Below are 19,541 nucleotides of genomic sequence, written 5' to 3'. Positions count from 1 at the left end.
ACCTTTACACCCCACCATGTAGCACAGGTGTGGTCCTCTGTATGTCATCAGGCAAGGCTGGGAACACCAGGGGTGAAAACCCTGCTCTGGAAAGTCATCCCTGTGTCCCATGGAGGGAGGTAGTGCCACTGTCATGAAGTCCTAGCTAATTATAGGACCTAGCAGGCTGGACTCAGAGCATTTACTGCAAAGCTACGTATCTGGGATTTGCTTCAATTAACTCTGAAAATGTCTTTCTGAATTAATGTTTTGGTCCCTTCAAGAAACACAAGAGAAAGAGAAGGAAGATTACGTGGAGTTTTTTGTGCCTTGCTGCACCAGACCACAGGCCTGGTTGTGCCAGGCTCTCTGACCTGGCTCTCTGACCTGGCACAACCTCATGGCATCACAAAATTCTTTTAAAAAAGGATGAGGGTTTGCAGCATGAGCATGCATCTGTGTTTCTGGAAATATTGATCTCTGGGCTCCATGGAAAGGTCAGGAAGGTCTTGGTGGGGTGACCTTCTGACTTTAGAAGAGGGAAACTCTCTGGGAGCCAGGAGACCAGACAGTGACCTTTTCCTCTACCTGGGCTTCATGTGTAACCCCGATCCCATGGGAATCTTTCTGTGCCTCAGTTTCCCCTTATCAGAAAGGGACTTCGAAGCCCTTTCTGTGACAACTACTGTGAAAGAGGATCCGAGAGTCACTGGGACAGTGTTCAGGCTCTCTTAGTGCTTTTTGGATAATCAGAAAATGTACTAAAAAGATGACATATGGTCTATGAGAGGTGGGTAGATTTCTCTTACACAAGAACAAAACCACTTCAAATGAAACCTGAGAGCTGATCACACTGCGTCATGTTGCTGTGTTAGGATCTTGTCAAAATATAGTGTAGATCAAGATATTTGACATCTTGCTGAATTCTGCCAGATGTCTGGTGGGGTCTCAGAGAGGGTTGTTAGAGCCTAAAACTTGTTTATGAGTCTCTGGGAATATGTGGCTTGTGGCTGCCAGAGTGCAGCTATAACCCATCTCCTGTCAGGGGTGACAGCAGACGGCCTGAGGCAAACTGGCCACAGAGGGGTTAACTTAGATTTCCCTTTGATTGTCCAGTGAATGCAATAGTTTAATTGTTTTCATTTGGAAAGAACAATTAACAGCACCATGGGTTGCCCTTTCATCTTGCCATATGGATTACCACACTAAAGGGAATTGATAGTGAGGATGTAAAGGTCCTCATATTTCTTTCTTCAAAGGGTTGCTCTTTGTGCTCATCTTTGATTTTTTTTGCCGGGTTGTTACTTTATTTTTAAATGACACACAGGTGCACATGTGTGCGAACACACACGCACACAACGCTCACTTTGAACATATCAATTACTGCCCATTTAGAAAGATCAATGCTTTCTCTAAAAGGCCTTATGAGGTTAGATTGTTTCCAAATATCTTCCCAAATATCCCCCAGCCAAAAAGTACATCAGCACCTAAGAGTACATACAATTCACTATAAATCAATTGCTTCCTTACAGGAAGAAAGTTTTCCCAAGTCTTTGCATGTGTCTTCCTAATTCTCAGCTGAACCAGCACTCCGCCTTATGGTGGCTATTGGCAAACAGACACACTTCAGCACACAAATGGGAAAGAAAATCACAACAGCCTTTAGCTGGTCTTTCCCCATATTTATTATTTAGAATTAAATTAGATTAGATTAAATTAGAAATGCTGATGACCATTGTCAGTTAAAACCCCTGAAAAACAGAGAACATGGAAACCACCTCTGTGGCACGTAAACAGCCATGGGGTCCTCCAACCCCCTTTGTGAGACCCTGTGAGCAGGATGGCACTGGTGTCCCACAACATTGCAAAATGGGGGCAGAAGGGGCCCCCCAAGCTGCTGACCCCCATCCTGTTCCCTCCTGGACCCCATGGCACAGCCTAACCAGCATGTGTCACCCTTGCTTGCATGAGCAGGGTGGAGGTGGGATGGAGGTGGCAAGGATGGAAATGACATATAGATAAAAAAGGCTGACTGGCAAGGATTTTCTCTCTCCCTCTCAAAAAAAAAGAAAAAACCCAAACCAAACAAAAAATCCCACCCCAAACCTAAGTTAGAAGATGCTTTATTTAGAAAACTTCCTGGAAATCTCAGTTATTGTTTAACTAGTAACTGTGGTCCATTTGGAGCTGGCCCTTAGTTGTGAAAGATACCTTCAGAAAGGTTTTAATCCTGCCACCCACCCTGACTGTGGAGTTGTGCCTCTGTGCTGTGCCTTCCCAATCATAGCCCTTAGCCAGATTCATGGAGGAGAGGCAGCAAGAGGCCATTATATTTTAATAGCAGTAATATTCAGCACTTAGGCAGGTGTTAGAGGACTCAGCTGAGCTGTTAAGCATAAGCATCTCTGGCCTGTGATGAGTGCAGGGCTCTCAGGTTCCTTCCTCAACCACAAATGCTTCTGCGCTTGCTCACAGCTGCCAGGCATGTGTTGTGTTGTGGCCTTGACCTCTTCGCCTTTCCAGCCCGCTCTGTCTCCAGGCTGGAAGGGATGTCAGTTAAAATCATCCTTGAGCAGGGCTGGGACCTCAGCATGGCACAGAACCTCTCCATGTCCAATTCTGAGCTGAGATAATCTATGGGCTGATGGGTGTGGGTAACCTGTGCCAGGTAAAGGCTCATAGTAAATTTGGCCATCTCTGTAGCAAGGAGGATGGCAGTGAGCGTGTGAACTCATGATCACTGTGGTTTAGCAGCATGTTGGTGAGGTGCATCACCTCTGGGACTGCCCCCAGGAGCTGGGAAATGACCTGCCAAGGCAGTGACCACCGCCACGAGGTCTGGGCTTGGAGATGCTTCCAAAATCACTCCATAAGACAAGCACATGACTACAAGACCCTCTGTATCCCAGCTGAGAAGCACTAAGCCACAGTAACCTGGTTATCTGTGGGGCTCAGGAATTGGGAAATTTGTCATCCCTACTGCAGTGATGCTGCTTGGAGGTGTGAAGGGTTGCTGGTACCAGTTATCCCTGTGAGCCTGCTGTGGGGTGAAGATGGGGATGGCAACCCATGGCTGCTCATCTCGGGGCTTAACCCAAAGTGATGGTGCTTTCCCTTGAATGCAGTGGCTTTGCAGAGCAATGCAGTGGGTGGTTTGTAATGCTGTGCTGTTGGGAAAAGGGACAAGCCAGTTTCCCTGTTGCTGAAGACATGGGTCTCTGCCACTGCCCTCCTGGTGTTAGTGGAGAGAGCTGGACCAGCCCTGGAAGGAGCTGACACACTGCTGCTTTCATTATTTTAATTTATTTTTGTCCTTTTGTTTTGTTTTGCTTGGAAAGTTGTCCCAACCCACTCTGCAATTAACAATATCAGAAGTCTGTGAAAGGGTATCAGCCACGCTGGAACCACCAGTTTCCAGCCCTGAGCACTGCTGCACTGGTCTAACTGGGTTGTGAAGCCATCCACCCCCACGGGACTGGGTGCATTCCTGCATCTACAGATTGGTCTGGTGGTCCTGGCGCCTTGAAAAGAAGATCTGGGTCCATAATAGGTTAGACAACTGCAGCATCTCACCAGGGTTTGGCTGTCAGGGTGGAGGATCTTCTTGATCTGTTTTTTTTGTGTGATTTTGTTAAACTGGATGTGCAGTGAGCTGAGTGAAGTCTCAGCAATGTGCACAAGGGTGATGGGCAGAGAGGAGGCAAGAGGGGGCAGGAGGGCAGTAGCCCCCAGAAAATGGTGCTGTTCCTCCAAATCCTATGGATCACTTTGCAGTGACATTTATAGATGAGGAGCATTTTCTTTAACAAATATGAATCTAATGGATTAGGTCTGATCTAATTATGCATTCTACATTAAGCTGATGCTCCCACTGTCTGTGGCTGCTAGCATAATTAAACTTAATGTACTTTTAATGATGTCTTCTTAACTCATGCATTCATATATGATTAGAATCAAACAGGACAAGCTGTCATGAGTCCAGGAGAGCTCTTTCAGCAGCTCCTGATGGGATTCATGTTGAAATATTAATAATGCAGATTTCAAGGTTAACAACATTTGTTTTGAAGTGAGGAAAGCTTGTCACACAGTTTGAGCTAATCTGAGGCAACAAAACGGCTCCCCTTTCAAGTTCAGCCTCTTCCCGTCTTGCACGTGTGCTCCTGGGAGCATGAGAATTTAAGTTTTACTTGATAAAGATGTTGTTAAATGAACTGCACTCTGGGAAGCATCCTCCAAAGAAGCTGGGACAATAACTCTGTGGGCACCTTTCAGGGGATTCCTGGGTGCTCTTCCCTGGCATGCTCAGTCTTTGCTCCTCTTCCCCTTTCCTGTTGCTTTTCTGAAAATTGGGAGCAGTTTGTTCTAGAGTCTGGCAATCAGAAGGCAAACTCTACTTTTGTTTCTGCTACTATTTAGTCAAGTGAAATAAGTCTGTGTTACCCTCCCAGCCTCTGTCAGCTTTGTCTGTAACCTCCTTGGTGCAGGCAATATGGTCCCTTGAGCTGTGTATCCCCTTGTGGGGTGGGGCCTGATGAAACTTTGGCATTGCTGCTCTGGCTCCAGAGTCCTACATGAAACAGGTAACCATACTGCAATGAGATGTTGGTTTTTTTCCCCTCCTTCTTCTGTTTTTATAGATTTTTTTTTTTTTTAATTTTTTTTTTTTTTTAATCAGCCCATGGCATGGCAGACAGGTTATCTTTTGAGTTCCTGAGAGCAAGTTGTGAAATCGTCTGAAATCCTTCCAATGGGAAAGCATTGATTTATTACACTGTAATACTGATACGAACAACACCATGTACCTTTCATCTAAAAAGTCAGGACTTAGAGAACACGACACACCATTAATTTTGATGCCAGCTCAAACAGAGGAGGAATTACTGCCAAAGGGATCCAGAGAGCATGTTAAACCAGCCCTGCAGAGTAATGAACATACTTTGTGGCTGTTACATTATACCATATTGATCCCTAGGAACAAAAAGGTACCTTGACAGCTAATTTGGGCTGTTGAAGGCATCTCTTAATATCTGTGTATGCATGTGTGTGTGTGTGTGTACTATATAATTAGTGCGTGAGAAAGGGATGTGCAAACATTGGCTAATTACACTTCTCAATAACCCTTCTGGGGGTGATGTTAACTGTGTTTCACTGCTCTAGAGACAGATATCCCCTTGCACATATCTGACAGGTGAGTTCATGCAGGTACCATCTTGGTGGAGATGATGTCCAGCAGCCTGCCTCTCTCCATCTCCGAGCCAGGTGTACCTCCTGGCACCAGACAGCGATGTCTCCTCGGGGTAAGTGTGCACCAGCAAAGGGGAGATTAAGTCTGCTCTGGGAACAGCCGGAGTTTTTGCACGACTGTGGCTCCATATAACACCCCATTTGCAGAAAGGTTCCTTGCTGCCTGAGTAAAGTGTGATGGGTTTTGGGATTGCTTCTACCCAGTGTGAAGCTGGATTCACATCTCTGTCTCCATCCCAGAAGAGGGTGAAGTCATTTGCTTTCTAAAGCTATATGGTGATATAGACTTAATCTGCAATAAGACAACCACCATGTACATACCCAGAGCCTATTCCAAGTCCTGGAGAGGAGTAGCTGTCAGTGCTGAGGTTGGGATTGATGTACAGATGAAAGAGAGATGGGGATGGACAGAAGGGAAATGTGAAGTGATGCCGCAGGTCAGGGCTGACTAGAGAATCTCAGAGTGGGAATGGTCAGGATTTTGATGGAGAGATCAGTCTCGAGCTGTGTCTAGGAGATGTGTCTAGGAGAACCTCTTCCAGGTCCTTGCACACTAAATTCACCCCCCTTATATACTCGATCCATCAGGATCAAGTGCCTGGAAAAAAACAGAGCAGCTCTGTGTAAGAAGGAAGCTGGGAGAGTGTCATCTTTGTAATGAAGCTGGAGCAACATGGAGCCCAATCGGTTTTGTCTAGCACAATCTAGCTGGGATTTACATGTGGATTTTGCCCCAAAAGCCCTGCCCTCCTGCAGGCTAGTGGGCAGCTGTGCATGTGACATCCCTGTATTTGTGTTAATTAACTGGATAGCAGAGGTGCAATCATGGGGGCTTCGGCCAGCAGTGGGCTGCCAAGACACAAAACCAGCACTGGTGGCTGACAAATTGATTTGTGCTCATAGATAACACAAAAACAACTGGGGAATCTGTATTTAAGAGAAGTCACGAGCTACAAAACCATTAGAGAACAGGCCACATAGGTCTCTAAAAGGTATTTTATGTTAATCTGGTACCTTTGCTGGTGTAAAGGGCCTGAACCCATCTCCTCCGGTCTCCAAGGTGGTGCTTCAGAGCAACCTCCACTATCTAAGCCCCAATCTGTGCTGTTATTTCTCATGGCATGGCAGTGAAGACTACCAGCAATGTCCCAAGGGTACCACACACTGCTGTGATTGGTCATCTAAGATCTGCCATGTGCCTCTGTGGTGGACCCAGAAACATGCACCAAAATGTTCTCCTGAGGATCCAGATCCATGTGTAAGACCTGTGTGACTGGCCATGTCATTGAAAACTGAACATGATCCTGTGTTCACAGTGAAAACTTCCCCATGTCTCCTAAAACTACTGATGGAGATATGTGGCTGAGATGCTGGAGCTGAACAAGTTAGTGGTACCCACTAGATTACAGGAAACATTGATATGCCCCTGCCCCGACTGTTCACTGATCTTAGATGAGTAAGTTCTCCTTGCATTTGATAGCAAGTAGGCACATGGACAAACCAGCCCAGCCAAGTCTTTTTGGAGCATCCCAGCTTTGTGTTCTGATGCCAGGGCTATCATCCTATAACAAAAGGATGGACTGGGTGATGTATCTGTTCTTCACCTGCTGCACTTCAAGGTTCCATGTTTTTTTGCTTCAACAACTGTTGAAGATGGTTTTGGATTCTTGCTGGAGACTTTCTTACAAGGAATATTTGCTTTTGCCACTAGGAGAGAATTTTGTCCTGCTTATGCCAGGATATAAAGGAACATTCCTTGTTCATTTCTGTAACCCCACTGAGAACCAAGAGCGAACCACTGAGAAAGAAGAGCATTTTGAGACAGGATCCAAGCCCACAATACAGTACTGAATGCCTAAGCAATTGTGGAAGACCAAAATGGGCTGATCCAGCATAGCCTTCCCATGGGAAGCCTGTCCTTCCGGCACCATTGACCAGGAGTCTCTTGTGCTTTGAAGCCTGAGGGTTTGCAGCCCCTTTCATAACATATTAATTCTTCCCCTTGCTGACTGTATCTTTAAAACTTACAAGCAGGTAAAAAAAAAAAAAACCTTGTGAATGTTGGAGACCTTGAATCTATAAATATTGCCCCACAGGGTGTGCTGGGTTGCCTGGTCCAAGGCACTTTTGTGTCTTAGCTTCCCCAGTCGATAAATGGGAATGATGATATGAGGAAGCCCTTCCAGATCTGTGACACCAAGTGCTATCTAAAAGCATGACATTAATGATTATAGCAGCTGTCAGCATCTGCAAAAATGTCCAAGGACTTTTAAATCCTACTCTCTTTTCCCCTTTGACAGACTTTTGGATGAGGAATTTAGCAGATTAGTTGTGTGAAAACTGAGGGATAGACATCTTAAATGTCCAAGCCTCTGAAACAACATGGGAGCTCCTAGTAAAGCTGATCCTGGTGAGGATTTTTGGACCAGTGCTGGCTGAATTATCTCTGAACTGACCATGTCTTCCCTCTCTGTAAAAACAAGCTAGAATCCTCTAATAGCTCTTCTCAAAAAAATAACTCCACAAAACTCCAAATGAAGCAAAATCATTAGCTTCAAACCCAATAAATGTTTAGTTTCCTGACTCTTGGGTAAATATTAGATAGATTCCCAATTTCAACCTGAAGCAGTTTATTTGGCTGCTGTTCACAAGTCAGACACAGCAATAATCAAGGAAATCTCTTTTGATTCAGGTTGGGTAATATTGCCTGAAGGGTAACATCATTTTCATTTCCACACATCCAGCACTGGCACAAAATGGCATGGACAGGTATGAAAAAAGGATCATGGATCCTTGGTGCTAATATTCCAGCTGATATTTTCATTTTTGTGTAAATAATAATTACCAATAAAAATGTTGCTTGAAAAAAAAGAGAATGTGAAAAGAAAAACACTGTTGCATTTGATAAAGCAAAATGCTTTGCAGTACTGCCAAAAGAAAAAAAAAAAGAAAGAAAAAACAAGAGTTAAAACAAATATAGCTGTTAAATAAAAGATCCAGGTACCAAAGAGCAAAATTTAATGAAAGCCAAAACTGTTAAATATGGATTCCTGTTGAGAAAAAATGTCAATGTCTTTAAGAGTTTTACCATTACTCTATTTTTAAGAAAAGTGTAGTAAAAATACATATTACAAGTTAACATCTTCCACGCTTTTGTCCTATTCTTTTTTTTTTTTTTAACCCCTCCATTGATCAAAAGCCTTTAAAAACTGCATCTCACGTCTTCACATCACAGGAGGCCAGTCCTAGCACAGATGCGTCGCTTCTCATGAGGCTGTCCAACTGCCTGGTTGGGCTCCCCATGACCTGCTGCCACGAGGTCCTGTTTTTGGAGGAGGATGGGGCACTGATGGGTCTCAGCAGCCTGCTCCCACCGCAGCACCCGCTGTGGCAAGGTCCAGGATGCAGCAAGAGCTGGGTCAGGAGATGTGTCCGAGGGCTTTGGGCATGGAAACAAGCTAGCTTGTGGGATGCCTCCACTACGCTAGAACTTACAGAGAACTGAAGTTAAAATTTAAAAAAGCGTATTAAAAATTATGATAGCCAACACAAAGTGACCTGAAGAGGCATTTGGAGTGGCTGATGAGAGATGAAGATCACAAGGTCTTCCAGTGGTAGAGAGAAGAAAATGTATTGGCACAAGACATGCTGTGCCTGAGCTTAGGACCTTGACTCTGACTTGCTGGTCTTCAAAGTCTTGCATAACAAATGGTTAAATGGAACAGATACTTCATATCAGGCTGGTGTTAAAGATGGTAAACATATTGCTCTGCACATTTGTACACTAATGGAAACTGATATTCAGGCAGTTCCCAGCTGTACTTATGGACAGCTGTATAGACAGATACTCCTCGTAAACCTGTGCCAGTCACTTGTCTGCATTGCTTTCTCTTCACCTGCCCCCTTCTTTTCATGCTCATCTCTTGCTATGTTGCAGGGAAAAAAAAAAAAAAAAAAAAAAGCAGCTCAGAATGCTCCAATAGCAGTTCAGTCCCCGGACAGATGTTTGCTGTGTCCTGTGAGAAGCTTTGAACTTTATTTGCCATCATTGATGGACCTGTGAAATGGGACAAGTCTAGGTGGGTTCACTATGGTCCCTGCCCCATAGATCTTCTCTCTCTCCAGATGCTCCCCTGGGAATCCTTCACTTCTGGGGAGGTGTCTCAGGCCCACCAGCTTGGGAAACATTCATCTGTCCATGCCAGTGATTCACAGAATGAATGTTTTGTGCAGTTCTGGAAAACCATGTTTGCCCCTTTGATCTCCACACCTGTGGTTGGAGTCCCAGCTGCCTGTCTGGCAGTGTAGGTCTCTGCAATACCGAGTCTGGGGCCAGCAACTGGCTCTCCTGGATTGTGGATGCTTCCCCCTCCCTAAGGATACGTGAGTGGGAATCTGCTACTTTTGGCTTTGTACCCAGACAGGCCACACCTTGATGGGAAGGCTGAGTTTGGCCAGCCCTGATGGTGCTGAATGTCATGGATGCTTGAATGCAGGTCTTATAGGGTCTCCTCCTTGATTTGCTTCAGCAGTGCCTTCAGGAAGCCATTCTGGCCAACTATCTATAAAATATTCTTTTTAATTAGAAAAGTGGCCATAAAGGGATTTCAGAGCAAAAAGGCAGGGATATTCCCATTGCAGCCCCATGATTTCTAGCATGTTTTACTGGTTAATAGGCAGTCATTTAGAACTGGATGTCTTGAGATGTTCTATTCCTGGCTCAAGGTGGTTCCCTTATGTGACCACCAAAAAGGGAGCATACACAGAAGCTAAGCAATGAAGAAATTATTCACAATTGCTTATTAGCCCCCAATAACCTAGGCAGGAGAGTCTCATGTTAGGGGAATGTGGCATTTACTTTCTCTCTTCCATAAACAGAAGCCAACCATGATCTTAGACCAACCATCTGTTCTTGTCTGCCGTACATGACGCTCTCCACTCCAGGCACAGGATTCTTCTCTTGAACCGTCACTCATCATCTCCTGAAGAAATATCACTTTGTCCTCAGGTTATCTGAGGTTTCCAAACTCACTCATGACTTTGCCCCTTCAAAAGAGCCTCATGTTTTTGTTCAGTTTCATTCTCATACCAAGTCCCTCCTGTTGCAGGGAGAGCTGTTGGCAGCTCTCTCTGCCTCATTGCAATAACTCCATGGCCTGAGTTCACAACAGAACAACTGAAGGCAGAATCACGATGGACAAAAAGAGGTCAATGCTGATGTTCTGCAGGGAGTTCAACTTGCCATTTATCGGATTTTCTTTTTTGCTGTTAGTAGCTCAGACATTATGGTTTGCATCCCAAACTAAACCAGGTTGAAGGACTGAGCAGGGAAGGGGGAAAGGGCTGATGTTACCCTGACACCACAGGAATTAGTAAGAAAAAATATATATATTGCACACACTAAGACTTATTAACAACCAAGTTAAAACAAAATGGCATAGTCCTCATTAGTGTTCCAGTGGTTCTTTGATCAGGGACGGTTCACGAGTCTGTTAAATCCCATTGTACTCTCCTTATTGCCGTACAGACCTGTTTTTCTTCTCCTGCCGGTGGATCTGTTTGCAAATAAAAAGGGAAATAGATTTGATTTCCTCGAGAAGATCCATCCAATTGTCCCTTCTGTCATCATTGTTTGTCATGTTGGTGTTGGGTTTGTTTTTGGCTCTGGAGGAGGTGGAGTTGGGCTGCCCCTGCTCTCACCCAGGCAATGGGTCAAAAGGCCAATTATAATCCCGTAGCTCCCAGGGACATGCCGGTGCTGTGGCTCATGCATGGGATCGTCTGCATGGATTTGGGGAAATCGTGGCTGACCACACGTCCGTTTTCTCCACTGCTTCCTGCTGCAGCTGGCCTGGGAAGGGTTGATGTCCGTATGGCTTCGTTGATTGATTGCTGTGGGATTAAACAAAAACCCTTTTTAGGAAGGACGGGGGGGTCTCCCCCTGTCCTTAGCAATGTTGGAGAAATTACTATATAAACCAGTGGTGTCTTTTTGTCACTGTTCTCTCCCTCCTTATCTCCATTCTGACTCTCATTTTCTGCATGCCCCTACTGCATCTGCTGTTAATTCACACCTCTTCTACATTCAAAATTAAATGTTTCAGCAGTATTTTGGGGTATAAAGCATACGAGCTATATGCAAAAACTATTAAAACTCTACAACATAAGAACAGTCATCCTGGATCTGAGCAGAGGTATTATACACACTTCCCCCATAGATATGCTATTACTACTCCAGTACTGTTAAGTATGGTGGACTCTGACTCACTGCAAGCATATGTTTAAATTTCCTCATGTGAGAAGTTGAGCATGTGCCTATGTTTTTGTCTACAGTGATGACTGAGGTAACCAGGAAATGCAAACCTAATTCAGGAAACCAAATCTCATCTTCCTGTTCCAGATACCATCCAAAACATTTGCTTTCAGAGATCTAAGGAAATCACGGGTTTAGAACAATTAAACTACAGATGAAGTCAATTTGATTTCTTTGTGTTTAAGCTATCTCTAAGGGCACCATCATCCTTTTTGGGCTGGGATATCCAGGTGAAGAATTATCCAGAATGGATAAATCTAGAACATCTATTCAGAAACAGTCAACTTAGCGCCTTGCCAGTACTGGAGCCATCTCCTGTGCTGGTGGGATCTCCACGTCACCCAGGGGTATGTAGGGACTTGCTGAGCAGGGGTTTTGTTTAGAGAGGGATCTGGCCCATCTTTCCAGGCACCTGCCTGGGTTCTGCTGAATGGCTCTGTGGGGCAGCCACAGATGGTGGGAGTCAGGCAAAGGGACAATCTTAGACCAGATGTTGACACTGGGAGCAACAATTCCTTTCCATAGTGGCTGGTTTTAATATGGCAGGAGCACTGCAAGCTATCACTGACGTGAGTTAGTGAGCCATTTCATGCAACACAGGGCAGTCAACAGCAGAGCAGAATCTCCTTAAGACTAAAACTATGGAGCTATTGCATTCTGACTCTTTTGCAGTGTATTTGTGACATACCTAGCTTTACAATGTAGACAGCAATTATAATTTAATTTTTGTATATTCAGGGACATTAATTGCTCACATTATCTTACCCCTGTGCTCAATATACCTCTGATTGCCTGTAGAATTTTCTGAACCTCAATAGGAAAAGAGCTGTTACATATTTTCAGTGAATTAGAAATGTTATTATTTCTGACAAAACATTAAACATGTTTTGAAATGGTGACATAAACCCCAGAGAAACAATTGCTTGTTTCCCTTTTAATCCTGGGTAAGTTTCAGTGCTCAGAGAAGTGAAAATCTCTAAATTTTATGAAACTCAATGCATACTTCATATACTCATGCCGAATTCCATGCTTATGGGAGAGGTCAAGATGAGGAAGAAAAGGGATGTGTTTCTCCTCTAGCACAGATCCCACTGCACCCTTGTACACAATGGTATAAGGGATCACTTCTGCTAGTCATCTGAGTCAAGATGAACTTGTTCTACAGATGCTGCATTAAATGTGTACGCCCAAGGTTCTCAAATCTAATCCACTCTTGACATAACACTCTGAAATTTAGGCACACTAGAATTTAGGGCTGAAACAAATCTCCTGGGCTATAGTAAGTATACCTCTGCAAGAGCATGGCAGAGTGGAAAAAAAAAATACAAGAGACATTAGAGGCCAATTTCTCTCTAAGAGGATCCATAATTCTGAGTTAGGAAACCCACATCATCTGTTCCAGGGCAACAACACTCTGAGCATATATCACCATTGCCGACCTGCAAATGGTGCCAGCAGTGTGCTAGCAGAGGGAACAACAGGATCTGATTCATTACTGCACTACCCTGGTTTTATCTTGCTGTTAAATGTTTGGGTTGGGGGATTTTTTAATACTGCAGTAACAGCTGTATCACCCCAACTCTAGAACAATTAATTCATGCTGCACACTCATTGCCATAGTCTGCTTTCATAAATTTTAAGGAATGGCAATGTGTTCCTGTTGCCATTTGTGCTATGATTTTGCTCTATATCTGGATTTTGAACTAGCATTATGCCACATGTCTGATCTTGCATCAGCTCCCCACTATGGCCCACTTGACCCTCTTTTAGCTTCCTCTGATGCTCCTGTTCCTTTCTAGCAAGCTGAGTGACATGGTCACTTTGTTATCCCTATGTCTTGTCTTTCCACCCATGGTCTTGGCTGCATCCGTCTCTGAAGGCAGCTTTGGAGCCGGGGTAGGATCAGAGAGAAGGTGTGAAAGGCTGGGGAACGGGTTGCCACCTTCATCCGCTTTGATTCACTTCTGGACTTGTAACAAAACTCGATTAAGGCAACCAGCATGGCTAGTCCGAGCCCACCGATGAGGATATAGAAAACCCCCGCCACATTGCTGAGACTCAGTGCACTTGTCTTGTCCTAGAAGAGAAAGTAGAAGGGAGGGGGGGGAGGGCATGTGGGAAGGAGAACAACAAAATTAATATGAGATTGCTCCGGGAGGGATGCTGCACAATATAGTAATGTTGGCATTATATCATCTTCCTCTTTAAATGAACAGATGACATTTTTAAGAGCATTTTCAATTTTTAATTCCATGTCTAGTAAATCTAATGTCTCCCTCACACAAACAAATGAACATTTCTTCAACAATGTGACTCTTTATAAAGGTTTGGGATCTCCGTTTTTCAATCAGCTAACTTAAATACTTATTTAACACAAAATGCCTAGTTTAAATTATTGATTAAAGAATGAAAAAAAAATTCTTTGCCTCTGTGACATTTGCTTGTCTCTGATGTCTTGCCTGAAATAACCTGTTCTTTTGGAAATGCTCATTCCTTCATTCCTAGATTGTTTCCCCCGCAAATTCTGTTGCTGAGCAACACATCGAAATGGCTGGGTTTCTTTCTGCATTTTTTTTTCCTTTTCAGTACTGAGGTTGAGGTGACACCTGAACTGTCCTCAGAAACTCATTTGATTTCTGTGTAATAAGGCAGTTTATTTCATATGCAATCAAGATCCGCTGATGCATGTCTAAGCTAATTATTTGGTTGGCAATAAATAGGGCTATTAATGGACTGCATCTCACAGTCACCAGTTACATTCTGATTTTACAATTGCCTAATGAATCGTCACGGCTCTCTGGGGAAGAGGTGAGTCTTGGAAAGATTCATTTCACTGCTAGGGAAACCCAGTCCCCACATCTAACCCCGATGTCACTGTCTGAAGCTCTCAAAACCTTCTCCTCCATGCTGACCAGGTGGAGTTGGGGTGTTAGGATAATCTAGGCAGCAGCAGGACCTTAAAGCTTGTCTCAGCTCTGTGTACAAGGCTTCTGTTTTTAGGACAGCCTTTCTCTACAGTGCAACTAGACACAGATCCCCAGCTCTGTGTTTGTTGCTGCTTTGCAACATTGACTTGATACCTATCTGCTGGTAGAGATTCCCCAGGGCAATCCCAACAGGTCGGTGCAAATCTGTTGGAGTGACTAGGATCTGACCAGCACTGACAGCCCCACACCCTGGATGTGGGAGGAAAATTGTGTATGGATCATTTGAGATGCAACCACACAGTTAAAGAGCAGTAATTTTGCCTGCAGAAGTGTCCGCAGTTGGTAACGAAGCCTCTGCGTGGTTCCTGGTGTTCCCTGCTACTCCAAGGACACATGGACCAGTGGATGGCACAGCTTGCTCCTTGTCCTTGTAGGACAGTTGATTCACTTGCTTTGCTCAGCAGGTTTTACAATAAGAAACTCACAATTTTCGGGAAGAGCAAGGATTCAGGAAGCAGAAAACTATATTGGAGCGATGTTGAAAGCATCCAAAACTGAAGACCAACATGAGTATGGAAGGTTTTGATCCAAGAGCAGTCTGACACTGACACTGTTTCTCAGGAAAATATGTTTTGTGAAAGGATTCTGTCTTTTGCTGTACTAGGGTTTGATGGCAAAAAAGTTAACCAGCAAAGCATGAAAACCTTTCAATTTTCAAAATGAAAAAAACCTCCCATAACTTTTTTTTTTTTTTTTTGGTAAGAATTAGGGTTTCAGTCAAGAATGCTAAAAAAATGTGGGTTTTATACTTCTCCTTCATCTGGCCTCACTGCCCATGCGAGCTGCCAAGCTCAAGCTTCTGCCCAGCTGGAGAACTTGCCACAGGCTCCAGTGCCACAGGGAGAAACTTTCCATCCTGAACACTCTGTGGAAAGATGCTGAGGTTTGGTTAGGGGTCACCCCTCAAGAGTTTTGGTTGCTGGAAAAAGCTCCACAAGTGGTTTAATTTTCCATGCTTCGCTGATTGACATCGCTGCCAAGAGATTTGTTGCTGTCACCGTGTGCCTTGCCCCGCTTCAGACATTACAGTTTCTGCTGGTGGACAGGTTTGGTTTCTCCCTTGTATAACCTTCAGATACTGGTCAGTCTGTAATCTTGTTGATGCTTCCTGTGTGCTCTCTGTAATGAGAGATTTCTACAAATATCCTCTTAATTTCTGCGGTTTCCATATTTGAAGGATTATTTATCTGGTCTTTTATAATCTGCTTTCATGCAATCTTTCCCCAGACTTTACACTACATTTGTTCAGTCATGTCTTCTCTACAGATTACTGGGTATACTTTTAAGCACCAGCTGAAAAACGTAGGGAGTTTTTTAGTGAAGATTTAGAAAAGCAGAGCAATTACTCTGAGAAAACTGGGTTACAACACATCAGGTGCCTTGCCTCTTCAAATTCAGTCTGAAGGGGCTGCACCAGCTTCAGAGAGGGACAAAGACACTAGAGATGGGCTGCCTTCCTTGACATCCTAATCTTTTAGCCTGGATTCTTAATGAAAAGTGGCTGATTAGCACATATTCTGCACTCAGAGGGAAGGATGGGGATAGAGAAGGAGGAGCAGCCTGTCTGTCTGTCTTACTAATAATTTTCAGCCCATACTTTCACCTTGATTTGACAGAAAGGTGGAGATCTCCAAGATATCAGGAACCTCCAAGCTTTGTGAAAAAGAATGACACTGTGGAGAAGAGAAAACCTAGTAATGCTCTCACTCAAATAAATGTATCAGCACAATCCATACTAGGCATCAGAGACTCCACACAGGTCTTTGACTAGCAGCCACAAAACATTAGGAAACCCAGTTTCCTTGGTTCTGTTGAGCTCATGAATACACAAATTTCAAGTTTTATTGGCCATGATATTCTTGTATTTCCACCCACAGTTTGGTGGTCATGGTCTAACAGGGTACCTTCTCAACTGGCTGCTATGGCAGAGTGGTCTGGCAGCCAGCAAAGGCTGCTGGTTCTTAATTTCCACTTTCCTCCCAATGCCAGAAACAAATCGACCCCTAAGAGATGAGCCAGAGAAGTTTCCTGCACCACTATTTCAGACAATTAATTTCAGAGCTGTTGTATTTTTCTTATGTTTACTTTGCAGTAACATTATTATTATTATCATTATTGTTCTAATTACTATTGTTATTACTACTACTATTATTGGCACAATTTGGGTGAACAGTAAGTTGTCTTATCCAGAAAGCAAAGGAAAGAATAGTGGAGCACAGCAGTAGGAAAAGCTGCTGGGCAGGGGCAAGCAGCCTGGGTTTCACCTCTGCCACCATAACAAGGCTTCTCCCAAGGAGTCAAAGACACGGGGAAGCTTCAGTGGGGCCCTGAGGAGCACTAAGCTGTGGGGGCTCGGCTGATGACACAGCCTGCTATCATGAGCCAGGTTGAGCAGTGAAACTGCTCCCGTGGTGTCGCTTGACTTCTTGCTCATCGTCTCCTTTTTCTTTTTGTTTCTTTCCCTCTCCCGACAGGACATGCAGAAAAGTTCTCTGGGCAGGAGTGGCATCTTGTTGCTTCCATCAGCTGCAGGACCAGACCCACACAAAGGGTAGGAAATGCTGCATGCCCCCCGGAGGCTTTGCTTGCTGGTTCATTGCATGATCCTGTCCGAATAATACTCTTGGTAATAAAAAGTCCCAAATTATGCTAACTGCTTGAGAGGACCCTCCCCTTCTCGCTGCTCAGGCTCTGTGACACCAGATGCTCTCCTGCAGAGCTGCCCATCACTGAACCATCTTGTTAGTGGGAGTGTAAATGTCACTGCTCATCTCCTGCAGCGGCAGAGCGCTGACGTGAGGGGAAGATTGGCAGGTGAAAAGAGAAAGAAAAACCCATATTTCAGAAAGCCCGGCCTTGTTGCTGCAGCAACCAGGCACCTTCCCGTCTGTTCCTCTCAAATGTGGCACTGTGTCCGTCATCCTCTTTGTCATTATTTATCCTCCTTGGCTTAAAGGCATTAAGGACAAATTTGTCCAGTTTCCCAGCAGGGCTGGTCCTTTCTTTTACCCTGCATGACCAGAGCCCACTGGCTGCACAGGGTGATGGCACCTTGAGTTGTTGCAGTCTCCACAGAAGACAAACTGTCCTTAGAGCAGGTGATGGCTCCAGAAGTTGAGCTTTTACACCAAACGCTGGGCTACCTTTAATAGGGCAAGACCTGAAGCTCCACAGTGAAGGACATAGCACTGGCCATTGACTCCAAGTGCTCTTGTGGGTCTGCCAGGGATGAGTAGGAGCACATGGCTGGCTGGCTGAGGGGATGAGGCTGCTCAGCATGGAAAGACACCTTTGGTTTGAGAAACAGTCAATTGCCTGCAAAGGCAGGGCAAGGTGGAAACAGGATTTGTTCCCTACTTTTTATTGGGTTTTGGCATTTTTTTTTTTTTTAAACAAAAGCGCAATTCTTGCAACTGAAGAAGATAATTGGAAGATCCTTGTGGCTTTGATGAAGGTCCTTTAGTTGCATGATGTGATCTGACTGCCCTTGCAAGCAAGTTGCACCTTGCCATCCTGGTCTGGAAAGAAAACTTCCTTTCTCTCATTACCTTACAAAAGCCCCAGGGAAGAGGACAATCACATCCCTATGCCTTGACATTTAGTGTCCATCTTGTCGTTACCCTCCAACAAGCCAAGACATCCCTTTCAAGCCCACAGCACATTTCCTAGCCTGCAAAAAAAAAAAGGGCTGTCTATCCCCTGCTTGTTTCTGAAATGGAGTCCTTCTAGGGAAACACCTAGTTACAGCATGTCTGTCTCTCTTCTGAGCTTATTTCTGCTGTGGCAAGTGGAAGGGGAGTGAAGAAAGGCTAGGAGACAGGACCAGGAATTGGTGAATGGTTTCTATCTACACGAAGTGCTGGAGGTGTGTGTGTATGGAGAAGCCTCAAGCCTGTGGGAAGGGTTGGCTGCCACGGGTTTACTACGGGGAGAAAAGCAACAGGGACATCACTGCCCGATGCAGGACATTTCCTGGGATTTCCTACCATCTGGCAATGCAGCTGGGGTAGTCCTGGATCAACAGCCCAGAACCTTCTGGGATGGTATATTGTATCCAAATATTCAGCAAGAGCAGGAGTGTTTGCCTCTGGAGTTTTAGTTCAGATTCACTAATGTATCTACTGTTTCTTTATAGAGATTTCTATGAATAAAAAATTAGGTGGGTAATAGATAGGTAAACAGTCAGATTAAAAATAAGATGCACAGAAGTCAGCTACAGGCATGGAACATCATCTGCGGCCAATGAACATAAGCCTGGGAAACACCAGATGTTTTACTTGGCTCTGGCTAGAAACTTTGGCTACAAACCTTATATCCAGCTATCCCCTCACCCCTCTTCACTAGCATTATTTTATCCTTCTGAAAGTCCTCTAATTGCAAACTAAGATAAGATCAACAATAGACAGAAATGGGAAGGTTTTGTCACGCCTGTGGGAGGAAAGATATGAAACGGCCTCCAACCTCTCAAGCTTTGCTCTGAACCTTGGCTATTGGAGGAGAGGTGTGTGGTCTGGCCTGTGCCCCCAAAGTGCAGGTGGGTTTTGGGCCCACTGTGGGCAGGATGGGGGAAGCTGTGCCTGATGCTCAGCTCTGCCTGGACCACCTCATCCCTGGCATCGAATGCACCAGGGGAAAGGGGGAGGAAAGGCTCATGCAGCAGCTGGGCAATAGGTCGGTATGTTTGTCTGGCTGCATTCATGAGAAGAAGTGAGCAATGTTACTGCTTGTCTTTCTGTACATGGGAGAGGCGGGTCTGGTGATGCTAATGTTGATTTCTCTTACTGTTGTTTCATATTGCACTGCTGTTGCAGACATGGAGTGGATGCTGAGCAAGGAACAGAGATGCAATCCTTTTGAGTAGCAACTGAGACTCTTCATGAGATTGTCCACTCCCATTAAAAGCTTAGATGGTTTTTAAGGCTTGTGTCTATTGATTTCACACATGGAGTTTCAAGCAGCTCTCATGACTTTGGGATCCAATTTTATTTATTCACATGTGATTCACATGTGTGTGATCG

The 19,541-nt window shown here is 44.6% G+C and overlaps 1 protein-coding gene across 2 annotated transcripts in view; it reads right to left on the bottom strand.

Moving 5' to 3' along the window:
* Positions 1 to 9,154: 9,154 nt before the first annotated feature.
* Positions 9,155 to 19,541, bottom strand: part of GRIA1 (glutamate ionotropic receptor AMPA type subunit 1) — a 126,645-nt gene continuing 116,258 nt past the window's right edge. For both annotated transcript variants that reach the window (XM_042790063.1, XM_042790062.1), the window contains exons 15-16: positions 13,479 to 13,613; positions 9,155 to 11,136 (exon numbers count right to left, since the gene is read on the bottom strand). In XM_042790063.1, the coding sequence (XP_042645997.1) occupies positions 10,948 to 11,136; positions 13,479 to 13,613 (324 nt within the window). In that variant the 3' untranslated portion in view covers positions 9,155 to 10,947. The remainder of the gene's footprint in view (positions 11,137 to 13,478; positions 13,614 to 19,541) is intronic.

Source organism: Tyto alba, unplaced genomic scaffold, assembly GCF_018691265.1.
Source record: "Tyto alba isolate M040663 unplaced genomic scaffold, T.alba_DEE_v4.0 Super-Scaffold_17, whole genome shotgun sequence".
Lineage (NCBI taxonomy): Eukaryota > Metazoa > Chordata > Aves > Strigiformes > Tytonidae > Tyto > Tyto alba.
This window is presented reverse-complemented; position numbering and strand designations above follow the sequence as displayed.